The sequence below is a fragment of the Cinclus cinclus genome, chromosome 8, assembly GCF_963662255.1.
Source record: "Cinclus cinclus chromosome 8, bCinCin1.1, whole genome shotgun sequence".
NCBI lineage: Eukaryota > Metazoa > Chordata > Aves > Passeriformes > Cinclidae > Cinclus > Cinclus cinclus.
The window spans coordinates 21192189-21205251 of NC_085053.1; the positions used below are offsets into that span (position 1 = coordinate 21192189).

Here is a 13063-nt window from a genome sequence, read left to right on the forward strand (position 1 = left end):
CATTGTTCTAATTAAGGTATCTCCTTTTATTTCAGGCACAAAAGAGACTCTTGTTTTTTTAACAAGCGAGGAGCTGTGGGATAGTGTGTGTAATAATCACTGCTGTTACCTTTCCCTGGGTATAAAGCTGGCTCCCCAGTGGGGTTGGGAGGAGGGAGCCTGTACATGCAGCACACATGGAAAGACTTGGCTGGGGAGAGGGGCAGCATTTTTCTTCTGTTGTGCAATAAACAATTTGTTGGAGTTAATAGGAGTTGGAGCAGGCGGGTTGTGTCAGGCTTCCGGCCCCTTTTGAACAATCTGGAAATCTGCCATCCATGCTGGTGAAAAGTCCCCTTTCTCCTATGTGCCTTGGTTCACATGCCCAGCCAAGATCTAATATTAACTTAGACCATGAGTGTTTCTGAGAGAGCAAGGATCATGTACTGAGCAAGGCCCTGGAACTGAAGGCTCAGAGTGCCTGGGATCACTTCTAAATTCTGCAGGGTGTTGAAGAGAGGCTGAAATTTTATGCTCACGTATCTATGGACCTAAGGTTTAAACATTTTCAAGGATACAATAGTACAATGACCTGAGCATCTGACTTGATACTGTTTAGGGCACTGATGAGGATTGGATCTTAAAATGCTTAGACTTTATGAAAATAAAATTTTTGGACTTGTGGCTCTTGATGTTCAATTCCAAATTATAACTGTTCTGTTGGTAAGGGCAAGGAAGAGACTTTTAATAACTAACTCTACAAATGATTGCTGGACTTTCTAGCATAGGTATCATTATATCATTATACTGGAGCTCAGCACATCAACAGGCTGCAAGTTCTGGAGCTGAAACATTGGCCAAAGGAGGCTCCATCTCTGAAGCTAAAGCTGGGATTGCAGAAAGGGACCCTGGAGATGCCTTAAGAGAACCAAGATCATGGAGTGATTTACCTGTGGTCCCTTTCAAAACCCTGAAAACATGTGCAGGTTCTTCAAAGACAGGAGAGGAAATGGCATTGCAGGAGTAAGACTTAGCCTGAGCAGCAGCAGGTGGAGTTCCTTTCCCTGAACATTGACAGTCCTCATGGTGGGTGTCCATCCTCAGCTGGTTGTTGGACCGCAGCCCAAGTCAAGGGATGGTAGGGGATGAATCTCCCTCTCTAAGAGTCTGCCCCATCTCCATCTTTCCCCATTAGCCAAGAGGGACCCTACAGCTAATAGTGGGTGAGATTTGTAATTTCCTTCTCCTGAGGAGAGTTCTCTAACAGAAGAGATTGGCCATCTGCTGTCATGATTTGCTGGGGAGGTTTGGAACCCCCATCCTTGGAGGTTTGTGAGAACAGGGTAGATGTGTGTCTGTCAGCAGTAATTCGGGTTAAGGCGATCTTGCCTAGAAAATGGTTTGGTGAGTTCTTGACATCTCTGTGAGCTGTAGTTGTGTGATTTCCCAATCCCTGTTATCCTTCTTTACTAAATGAATGGAGCTGGAAGATAAGTCGGGTTGTTGCTTGCCAGTGATGGAGCTGTTGGTGAGTGCAAGGGCTGGAAAAGGTTTATTTGAGCAAATGCAGTTTACTTAGTTTCCCCCATCACTTGTACAAGCCAGATCCAGCATTTACCACGTGTACTTGCTGACTCCAGGCTTGTGCATGCCTGTCTTGGGCTTATTTGAAAATGACATCTACAAGAGCAGGAAAAAATCACTTCTAAAAAGCCTTCTTCATCACAAAATGCTTCCAGGGGATCTATCGATATATACATGTGCTCTGCAGTTGACACATTTATATCTTTGGTAATTACTACATTCTTAGCCTTGCCACTCTTTCTAGGCTCTAGTACCATATATGCCATGTGGGCTGGAGTGGTTTTGTGCAAAAGAGCACAGATACAAAGCAGACCTTCTGGGTGATTCCTCAGTGCTTCAGCAACCTTTAGGGACCTCCTGAGTCAGCAGCTGCATGGATGCTGTGCTTGAGTCTTCATGATGTTCTTGTCTGCCATGAGGTTCTCTTAATGAGCTTTCTTCAGTTGTGGCCTCCAGCAGCCTGTGGGGATGAACTCCACCCTTTGAGGAAGCTTTGTGATAAAAGTTGTTCTGGTGTTTTAACCCTATTACTTACTTGGCAGCTGGAGGGTACCCCGCAATGGCAGTGGAGGACAGTTCTTTCTCTGGGAATTAGCATCTGCAGAGAAGAAGCTCCACACTTTGTGTGGAGGCATGATAGGAGAAGAGGCTGATGCTTTGGTTGAGAATTGGATCTTGGCATTCAGTTCCTTTCCTGGCAAGAAGCTGGCTCTTGGTTTGGGTTCTTCCTGTCATCTCTCTGCTTTGATTTTACTTTCTTTGCCTGCTCTATTTGTATGTCTCATTATTCTGTGTGCCTGGTAACATATTCTACTTGGAAACTGCCCATTTTTAGACCCACAGGACAGCAGGAAGTGCCCAAATCGAGTTTCCTTGCTTTAGCCAATTTATAGCAGACATCATACCATTTTTTTTAAGAGGCAGCTTTAAGACAAACTACTCCAATCCTTCCTGGCACCATGTAAACCCTAACGACTTTTCAACATCTCAGTTCTCGTTAATGCATTTTTCAAACTACCACCCCAAGTGATTAGCCTGTATTGTGGATCAATCACTTGCCAAATTTTAATTAAGAAAGGAGGAGAAAAAATAAACTCCATCCTGGTTCCAGCCCCATTTCTTTGCTTTGTAACAGCCCTGGAGCAAACTTCTTGCAGCAGAGTTTTATAAACCCCTCAAAACTGGGGTTTATAATGGAAAAGTTGAGGTGGCCTTTACTCCAGCACACACAGCTATAACACATCAAGGCTTTTCCATGTAGCTATGATGAAAGGAGCAGAAGGACCTGGAAAAAAAGAAAAAGAAATGGCCGACAGGTGGGACTTATTATTCCACAGCATTTTTATTTCAAGGGAAAAGTTTAGTAACCCCAGCTGGCAGGTGAGCAGTGGGGGAGCAAATGCTTTTTCATTGTGCCTGTGCCAGCATATGTGTGTGTACAAGCTTATGTGCCTCTCCACAAGAGAGGAAAGCTTAATCACTGGTGCAGATAAATGTTCTGCACCTACACCAAAAAGTCAGATGTAAGGAACAAGATTCTGAGCAACGTCAATCTAAAAAGTAAAAAAATAAGGACTTAGTTTTGAATTTACCACACATGTTTACGTGTACAGAGGAGGATAGTTTCATATAATATAAAATAAAAACGCATTCCCAAGTGTCCAAAGTATTAGAGAGACCCAGAGCCCTGGGCCCAGCTTGCCACGTGCAGCCTGCACCACATTCAGGCCAGGCTGCTGAAGGTTTCCAGGATGCCATCTTTCCCTTCAACATACCCAGGCTTCAGAGCTCAAGGATGAGCTATGCTTCCCACGTGCAGGTGAAACAGTATCCACCAGTGCCCTAAATCAATCTGTGATCATGTAGCTTTTGCAGAAAATAGGTCAAGCTCCATGTGGTTGGGTCCTGCTTTGTGACATGGTTGAAAACTTGTCCCTGGCTATGCATGTGCAGCTCTCAGCCTAAGGTGGGAGAGTGAATCCCTCTAAAGCCATCAGCATGTAGTGCAGAAAACAGATCTCTGGTACAGAGATCCCAAGGTCTGGCAAGATAAATCCAGTCATCTTCCCTTTCCCTGTAGTGTGAGGGGACTGCATACCTGACCTTGCTTTGCTATGGAAGAGAGCAGCAAAGATGCACTTGATTTCATCAGGCTTGTTCTGCCATCCCTATGGGCTGAGTGTGGAGGGCTGGTGCTTACAGTGAGCATCTGCAGCCTTTGGTTCAATGCCTTGCTGCTTCTTGCCAGTAAGCCTGTCTTAGGAAGGAGAACATTGACACAGATGTGGGCACTAGTCACATCTGGAGTGCTTAAAGTCCCCGTGCACACTTCTGCTTCACAGGGCACACAGGAAAGCTTGAAAAGGCAGCTGCCAGCTGCTGTACCTCAGACAACATGCTGTGAATTAATTCCTCAGCACCTCCCTGCCACTTCCTTTGGGACCCCCTCTAGCTACAAAGATGATGCCAAGAGGGCAACTAGATGCAACAGGTGCCTCCAAGGAAAGGGGAATTGCATGGAACTGAGCAGAGACTCAATTGAAACAGGATATTTTGTGGCATTTGCATCCAGATCAGTGAGCCCCTTGGGAGTGCTGTGTCATCACAGTGGAAGAAGGGGCAGATGTTCAGATTTTTCTCATGCTTTCACCACTGCAGCAAGTTTTTACTGGGACATGCAGAGTAGAGCTTGCTTACCGTTTCTAATTCTGGAGATCCAAAGCTGAGGCATTCAGCATAAGCAAAGAAGCATGTTAAATAAACAGGATCTGCTGAAGTCCAATGCACTCAAGTTTCCATTTCATCAGCATTTTAAGCCTTTCCTTTGAGTTACAGTTTGCACTTGCTCCTCCAAGAATCCAGCATGCCAAGTCCACTCAGTGAAGACCACTGTATAGGGCTGCATGATGCATTGCATAGGCACAGTGGGATGGTCCCTACCCTGGAAGGCTGAAAGTTTAAACGGACAGAGTAGTTGTCCGAGATAACTGGAAGGATGTGCCCACAGGCATCAGCTCCTGTACTACGTGTGCCATCCAGACCACTAGTGGTCTGTCCTTCAGAATGCCAGCCTGTCACTCACCCTGAGAGTGATGCCCAGTGTGTTTTAGGTATCTTTTACACTTTATTCAACTCTAGCTCAACAGGACTTTGTGTGTGACTGGTTTGGATCAGGTGCACGTGCCCATGGTCCCTATGTATTCTGTCAACAGCCGAGCCACTGGCAGCGAGGGCTGTCAAATAGGACCTGATGGTTCAGAAGTGCAAAGCTCAGGGAATGGCAGGTGTGCCAAGTCCATGACTGCAAGGAGTAATGCACAGTGGGAGCAGGGAGGGCCATCCCAATTTCCCACATTGCTAGTGCTGTAGTTGGGAGGCTGCCTCACAGCAGAGCCATCTTTCTGTCATTTTTCCCATCAACTGTCTGTCACATCTGCCAATCTAATGATGACCAGCTTAGGTTGACCCTGATTCTGAGGCTTATTAACACCCTCTTGCTGTCAGGCTCAGTGATACATGGCACATCAGCCGTTGTTTTATTTCAGGTAGTTTTCCTGTCAGCCACCCATTACCCCACCCCAGCTCACATCAGTTTTCTGTTTCCAGCTCACCTTGGCAGAACAGACTCATCTGTGCAGTTACCTGTTTGAGCTGGGGAGGATAGGACAGAGGGTTCCTTCATGCCAGCAGCTCTTAGGCTTTTGCAGGCTGGAAGAGGCAGTGCCCTGTTGTGCTGCCCTGAAAGGGATGGTCCAAGTCCCCCATGAACTAGCTCAGTCATCCCTGCTGAAAGCTTCACTTGTTTCAGCTGGGTTGGTTTTCTGCCTGTTCAGCGACCTGAACTGGCTCGTTGAGGGCTGCAGGTGAGCAAGGGAAACAAAAAAGAGCAGATCTCCCTAGCAACCAGTGGTGACAGCAGTGCTGAGTTGGGTGATGCACCTTGGCTCTGAGTTTCAGACCTCTGCAGAATTCCTCCTTGTCCAACTGCCTCATGCCAGGGACTGGACCAGGACAAGGGGCGAGCAGGACAAGGGGCTTGCCAGGACAGGCAAGGAAGGCACTGGGACTCCCCCTTCACATATCTTGTGCTCACTGTTAGAGGCCATGGCCCTGCCTGGGGGCCTTACTGCTCCTGCAGTCCCAGGCCAAGGGCAGGGATGTCCTTCATGCTCTCACACTGTGCATCTCATGTGCTGGTTGCAGGGTGCCAAGAAGCTCTGTCCTCAGTGTAACACCATCACCTCTCCTGGAGACCTTCGGCGCATCTACTTATGAAGGACCCAGCAGGAGGGTGGGACCCAGCTACTCGGCTCAGCTCATGACATCACACCCAGGGGGAGAAGAATGACCACAACAACAAAAACCAAGGAAATAAAAAAACAACGTTTTAAAATTTAAAATAAAAACAAACCAGAGACTCCAGACATGAACTCGAGGATAAGGAGCAGTGGGGAGCCTTGGCTGCCAGGTCCCGCAGTTTGAGACCTCCTTCAGCATCTGCAGCGGGAAAAACCGAATCCTTTGTTGTGAAGCCCCCTTTTTTTAAAACCAGTGTTCCCCATCACCCATTCCCTGGAGCTGGCTTTGCATTGTGGAGGGCTCATGAGCCCTCCTTTGGACTGTGTTGTTGACCACTCTGCCCCCAGGAGACTGGGGAAGGGACCCTTGACAGAAAGATGTTAAATAACCTGTAACTTGTGTTCCTTGATCAGTTTTTGTTTTGTTTTTGTTTGTTTTGGTTTTATTTTTTTTTGTTTGGTTCTGTTTTGGTTTTTTGTGGTGTTCTAGTGATGACTAAAAGGTTTAAAGAAATAAAAAAACACACCCAGGCAGAAATGAAGCACATGTAATATAGATTATATATGTTTACAATGTTGTGTATAAATGGGATAGACTCAAACATTACATACTAATAAGTTTCCCTTTCTTTTCTTTGGGTTGTATTTTTTTTAAAGAAGAAAAAAAATGAGCAGAGAACATTAAACCCATATTTTTCTTGGTTCAGCAAAGTTTTGGCATTAAAGTCATTAGTTTAAAAAAAGTATATATATACATATATATAATATAAATGGTTTAATGTTCTGTGGTGTATATTTCCTCATTCAGATATGAAGTTAACAGCTTTTAGTAATGGCTGTAGCATTGCCCATAACTTACAGAACTTATGGGGAGTAGAGGAGGTGGATTTTTGTCATTAGTTGTAGCTAATGGGGCTATTTATAATAGAATCGTTATCCCCCGAAAGACAGCTTTTAACTCCTCACGGGGGGAGGGGGGGGGGGGGGGGGGGGGCAGGCAGGACAGGGGGAATCTGGTTCATCCCCCTTTTTCTTTGCCAGCTGGGGAAGGGGCAAATGGTAAGGAGCTGGAGAGAGGGAGTCTGTCAGAGCACTGCCCTCTCCCCTCGCTGGTGGCTCCTCCAGGCCACAGCCCCTTCCCCTGTCCTGCCTGGCTTTGCTTTCCTCCTCTGGGCAGCGTTACCTGGCTGAGGATGCCTGGGCTGCTCAGGATGGTGCTGAGGCAGGACAGTGGGGATGGCAGGGGACTGGATGGTCCCGCTGGTGGTTTTGCCCAGAGATACTCGGCCAGTCTGTGGGGCTGCCTGGCAGAGCCGTGCAAGCCCTGCAGAGCCAGCCCTGCCCTGCTCTCGCTTCCTCCAGCTCCAACTCTCTTGCAGCAGGCATTTTTCCTAAGAGGTTTTGACACTAGGGCAGAGAGCCAAGCAGCCCTGTCTCATCCCCACTACCACTATCAGCTGGACCCAGAGGTCCCCTGTAGTCCCAGTGTCTTCTACGCAGTCCTTCATGCTTGTCCCTGTCTCTCTTCCTCAGCCTTAACCAAAGCTGCCATCTAGCCTGGTTTTTTTTTTGTTGCTGTTCTTTCTTTTATTGTTAGGATCCAAGAAACAGATACTGACCCATTTCCCAAGGCCTTGGGACTTCTCCCAGCCCCACACTGTGCATCCCTGCCGTGGCTCCCTGGGTAGTTGTGGGGTGCCAGTTCCCCATAGCCAGAAGATGGAGATGGGAAAGCTCATCTGCCCCACTCCTTTCCAAGCAGATCCCACCTGGCAGCACAACATAGCTGGGGCATTTTAAGACAGTCTGGGAACAGCAGTGGATGAGGGGTTTGGAGTTGGGACCTCAGTGTTTCTGGGGTATTTCCAGAGAGGGAAGGTATGCAGGATGTGGGGGGGGGGGGGGGGGGGTACGACAGTCCCACTGCTGCTTCCCTACCCTGAGCTCTGGCAGAGAACAGCTGCAGCTTTGGCATCTCCTGACTGATTTCAGAAGGATCCCACTGCACCCAAAAAAGACCCACGTGAAATTAAAGGAGCTGTTGTTTCATAAACATCTCATCAAAAGGTGACAATTCCTAATTGGGAGTTTCCCTTGTGTCCAAACTTACAGCTGTGTGTGGTCTCTGAGATCAGAGAGCTGCAGCCTCCTCTGCTCTGTGCCAGCAGAGCTCCCGGGAACCAGAGGAAGCCGAGGGTCCTGCCTTCACAGGGAGATTGCGGACAGGGGCTGTCACTGCGGGGTAACCCTGCAGCCAGCAGCACAAGGCAGGGGAAGGGCAAGCATGCACAGCTCAAGCAGAATTGTCGAAGGGAGAAAAACTTGCAGGGCACATTGCTCAGCTGGAAGTGTGCTGGTGCTGAGGTCTCAGAGATGGAGAGGGTCCAGCTAGGTGGGTTTGAGAGGCAGCCAGGCAGTGCAAGAGGGTAGGATACCCCTACCCAGTGCTTCCTTGGAAATTATCTGGCTCCCTTCCAGGGCTCTTCTGGCAGGTGTTGTGGACCAGCCGTGTGCTTGATGTGTAAAACCGTATATAACTAGTCACTGGTTCTTTGCTTTGGGGTTTATTTTTGGTTTATTCTTTTTGTTTAATTTGTAAAGCCATCCCCTGTTTTCAAGGGGGAAGCTGCAGGGGGAAGGCTGGGGAGAGAGGCATCCCAGTTTGTAACAGGCATCCGCCACTTCCCCTCTTCTGTAATGAGTTTAAATGATTAAAAAAAAAAAAAGTGAAATATCACAGTTACCTATCTTTGCCCAAAGAATCCCAGTTGCACAAAGCGATATTCCGGTGTGTCAATGATTGTGTGTCAGTGTATACTATACAAAGAGGTACTTGTCACTCCCGTTTGTAAACTACATTTGACATTAATTAAACAAGTATAAATCTTCTCGGGTGCTTTCTGCTTCTCTGTGTTTCCCTTTGCAGGCAAGAGGCAGCAGAGACACACACCCCCCCCACACACACTCTGCAGCCCCTGGATGTGAGTAATGTCCCAGAGGGGAGTCCTGGTCCTGTTTGGGATGCAGGGACAGATGCAGGGGGATGCTGGGACATGTGCCAGACCCCATCACGGATGGGTTCCCCCAACTGGTCCCTCCCATGGAGCCAGGAGGGCAGGGCAAAGGGCACCTCTCAGGAGACACCCCCATAATGAAGTCTCATCAGCTGCAGTAGTTGGGGGCAGAAGACGCCCAGCCCCAACAGATCTATATGTGCTGCATTAGGGGCCTCCAGTGCAGTGTAGGGTTACCCCGACACAGGGACTGGGAGGCTGCTGGGATGGGGGGGCAGAGGTCGGGTTCCCCCCAGCACGCGGCTGGCGCCGAGGCTTTTGGTTTACAAACATTTTGCAGATGGGTCAATGGGCTGTTTTCGAACCCCTCCCCATGGCTGTGTCCCCCAGGGAGGGGGTGCTGGGGGTCCCCAGGTTGGTGGGAGGAGGCAGGAAGGATGTCAGGGACCTCCTTCCATCTGCTGTGGCAAGCACAGGGAAAGGGTGGGTTTTGGGCACTTTTTTGGCTGGTAAGGAGCAGTGAAGCATCTCAGCCACTCTGCTATCCACTTCCAGCCCAAAGGAAGCCTGAGGCCAGGGTGAGGGGCAGAAACCCTCCCTCCCTCTCCACCTACCCCACAGCAGGCTGCTAATATTTTATTTAAAATATCTTTAGGAAGTGGAGGACCATGATGTATCGGATATATTGAGAAAATGCTAATGTGTAATAGCGTGTGTCAGGGGCCTCGTTCATCACCCCGCGCCGCCTTCTGGGGGATCCATATCTAATTAACAGTAATGAATGAGGGAGCCCACCTAATGACAGCCCGCCAGTTTGTTATGGAAATGAGGCAATCCCATTAGGCAAAACACTTAATTAAACAAACTGCTTGGAGTGTAGGCCAGTGCAGGATGGGCACAGGCCCATTAGGAACAAGGGGGACCCTGGTACCCAGCCCTCCACATGCCAGGTTGGGGGCATGCAGGCTGCTGCAGCCTCTAGAGCTGGGTGCCCAGTCAACTCCAGTAGCTGGGGGCTGGGGAAGCTGAGAGGGGTCCCCTTGGGGGAGTCCCAGCTGGGGAGCGGGCAGCAGGGCAGTTCACATCTCTCTCCTCTGATGGCAGAGAGGCCAAACACAGATTTCCAATCAAATGTGTGTACTTGGCTCCTGCTCTATTGACACTGAAGCAAGAAGGGCTCAAGGTTAATTCCTTATCAATACCCTATTGTCAGCTCATCCATCACTCCACGGGGGCAGGGGCTGCCCAAGCTCTCCCTTCCCCCAGCCCCCATCGGTTTGGGAGGGTGACTGAAGGATGCCGTGCCCACACAGCCTGTCTCTGATGGTGCTGGGGTGCATTTGCAGCACCCAGGAAGCATGTGAGGACGCAGAAATGAGAGGGTGGGGGGTCAAGTTCAAAGGGAAGGGGATGGAGGGGATGCCTTTGCCCCAGGCTGGGTGAAGGAGCTGTGAGGGTGTGCTAAACAAGGGGGCATTAGGAGACGGATCAGGTGGTGGCTGTGGGCCCCCATTTGTGCTGTCCTGCTTCTTATTGCCTCCTAAGCCCCCAGCCCTGTATGCTGGGGAGTCCTGACAGACTTTTCAGAAGAGCAGCTCCTTTCCCAGGTCTTGGGGACTACAGGGAACCCAAGAGAGCTGCAGAGTCCTAATATGTAGAGCTCCCAGAAGCTGGGCCATGGTCAGCTTGATCACACTATTACACAGATTTACTTAAAAAACAGAAAGCCTTCCCTGGGTGATGGAGAAGGAAATGCTGTGACCTGGTCTGCTGAGGTGAGAAGGGCAGGAAAGCTATTCCTGCTGTTAGACTTATGGTTTTAACAATCAGTTAAAGCTGACGAATGGGATGTAGTACAAAATCCAGAGGCAGGCAGCCCTAGGGAGAGATGCTGTTCTGTATTAACTCATAATCTCTAGTTCTTGTCATTGGAGTTAGTTCTTGCTGGTCTTTTTCCTTGCCCCAAGAGGAGACCTTTTGCAGGAGATGCTCTCAGGCTCTCAGAAGCGCTGGGCTGAGCCGTGCCGTTGTGGTCCTCGCCAGGATCTGTTCAGCTGTCTCCTGGACTATAAATCTCTCCATGCGGCAAAGAAAGGTCCTGCTGCCATCTCGTGGAGCAGTCCCCGCCTGGCACGGGGCTCCCGCAGGGTCTGCACAGCCACTTTGTGCAAGCTCCTCCAGCGCCTTCTGCCAGCGCCTCCACCATCACCTCTGCGGGCAATGGACACCACCCTACCGCCTTCACTTTTTGGGATGCAGGGGTTGGATTGTTTGATTCCATGCCGTCCAGTCCCACTTTTCCATCAATGGCAGAGCTCCCTGCATATGCCTGCAGCATCTCAACATGCATGAAAATGAGACCTCAGCCCACACACCTTTAAAACACCTTTATGAAGTGTGGGCACAGGTCAGTCTCCACCTAGGAGCCTAACTTGAATTACTCGTGCTGCAAGATATTCCCCCAGCTCCAAAGCCCTGCCTGACTGCATCCTGCCCCTGGCCTGCCCAGTTCCCCACCACAGCCTCCCCCAGTGCCACAGGGAGCTGTGGCTGCACAGATACCCTCCCAGCCCTGTCAGGAGCAGCTGAGCACCCTCCAGCCTGGCCACACAGGCCACCCGCAACTAAGTGTGACCACTAAGTGTCAGCTTCTTGTTTTTCAAAACGGTCCTGTAGCATCACCACTGCCTGGGGAGAGAAGGCACCACAGGGGAGCAAGCCAGTTCCCTCACAGGAAACACTCAAATGGATTTTGTTACTGAGGGAAAGTTAATTTTGCTTTACCACAACTGTGGCAGCCAGCTGTGAGCATCCTCCTCTCTCAGCACTGTTGGTGTTCCACCAACACTATTGCACAGTCTGCACACGAGGGCTGGACTGCAGGAAAACAAGCTCTGGGCCACATCCCACTCCCTACCCTCGAGGCAAGCCCAGGGATGCTGCATTTTTCCCTCCTAATGAACAGATCTGCAGTACCCCTCCTCCCCACAGCTCATCTCAGAGATTTACCTGGATTTGCCGAGATATCACAACCTTTGGGCTTTCAGTGTTCAGGCTGAAGCTCTTTAGGAACACCGGCTGCGCCAAACCGTGACAGTTTAGCAAGGATTAAGGGTCTGAGGCTGGGTTTTTGTAAATCCAGTAGTGCTCGGATCAGTTCTCAGCCATGTGCCTTCAGGCTCCAAGTTATTAACCTTCTGTTTCAAATAAGCCACAGGAATACGGAGGGCAGGAAAGTGGGGGCACATGCAGTACAGGAAAGCAGAGGCCAGCATATTGCACAGTGCTCACAATCAGAATTAAAACTTGCTGGGACTCAGAATACAAAACCCACTCAGAAGACTGGTGCTGTAAATCACTGGCTTGCCCAAGATCATCCTGCTCTCAGAGCTGTGTAAATCACCTCCGAATTTCAAGTCACTTTTGCAGCAGTGGAAATGCCTGTGAGCACATTCCTGTTTGCAAAGCTCAGGACACTGACTCCAGAGTTCCAGCAGGCAGCACCCACTCCCTGCCTGCTGCCCTGGGCTGGGGAAAGTGGCAGCACTGTGCTGGGGAGGTGAAAGTGGGGAAAGGAAGGTGCAGCTGACATGCGAACCTCTTTCCAGAGGAAGCTTCACCATCTTGTCAGGCAGGGGCAGAGGGTTTAGCTCTAGATCCTGCCAGCCATGTTCTGCAACAGCCCAAGTCCTTAAACAGAAGTCAACAGCCACAGCAATAAACAGGAACAGCAGATTCCCAGGAACAACTGTATTAATTCAGAGGTGTATATTATGGAGTGCTTTAACTGTTCTGTAAATACTGAACCCGTAGAAACCAGCAAGAGGGTGGGTGCTGGTTAAATAGCCTTTATCACCTCTGTTCCCCAAGAGTGTTCACATTGCCACAAACAGGCTGGATGCTGAGAAGCCCCAGCCCAGATCTCCGGAAAGGCAGATGAACACATCACAGCTCAGGAATTACAGCACTGACAGCACAAGCCAGGGACCTGCTTTAAAAAGCTGGGAGATCTCCGATGGGCTTTCTGGAGATAGAGGACCATGCCTGGATTTTACAGGTCCAAGCCCTAGAAACAAGAATTTCTCAGTGAAAAGGGAAAGGCTGAAGGCTCTTACCACAGGGTAGCCCTCACATCCCGCTGTCACAGTGGGACCTAGAGCTGGGATCACACCTAAAGAAGACTGGATC

General features: G+C 49.6%; 1 protein-coding gene across 4 annotated transcripts in view; it reads left to right on the forward strand.

The window, feature by feature from the left end:
* RNF220 (ring finger protein 220) overlaps positions 1-6812 on the forward strand; it is a 211820-nt gene extending 205008 nt beyond the window's left edge. For all 4 annotated transcript variants that reach the window (XM_062497111.1, XM_062497112.1, XM_062497113.1 and 1 more), the window contains one exon: positions 5767-6812. In XM_062497111.1, the coding sequence (XP_062353095.1) occupies positions 5767-5838 (72 nt within the window). In that variant the 3' untranslated portion in view covers positions 5839-6812. The remainder of the gene's footprint in view (positions 1-5766) is intronic.
* Positions 6813-13063: the final 6251 nt, after the last annotated feature.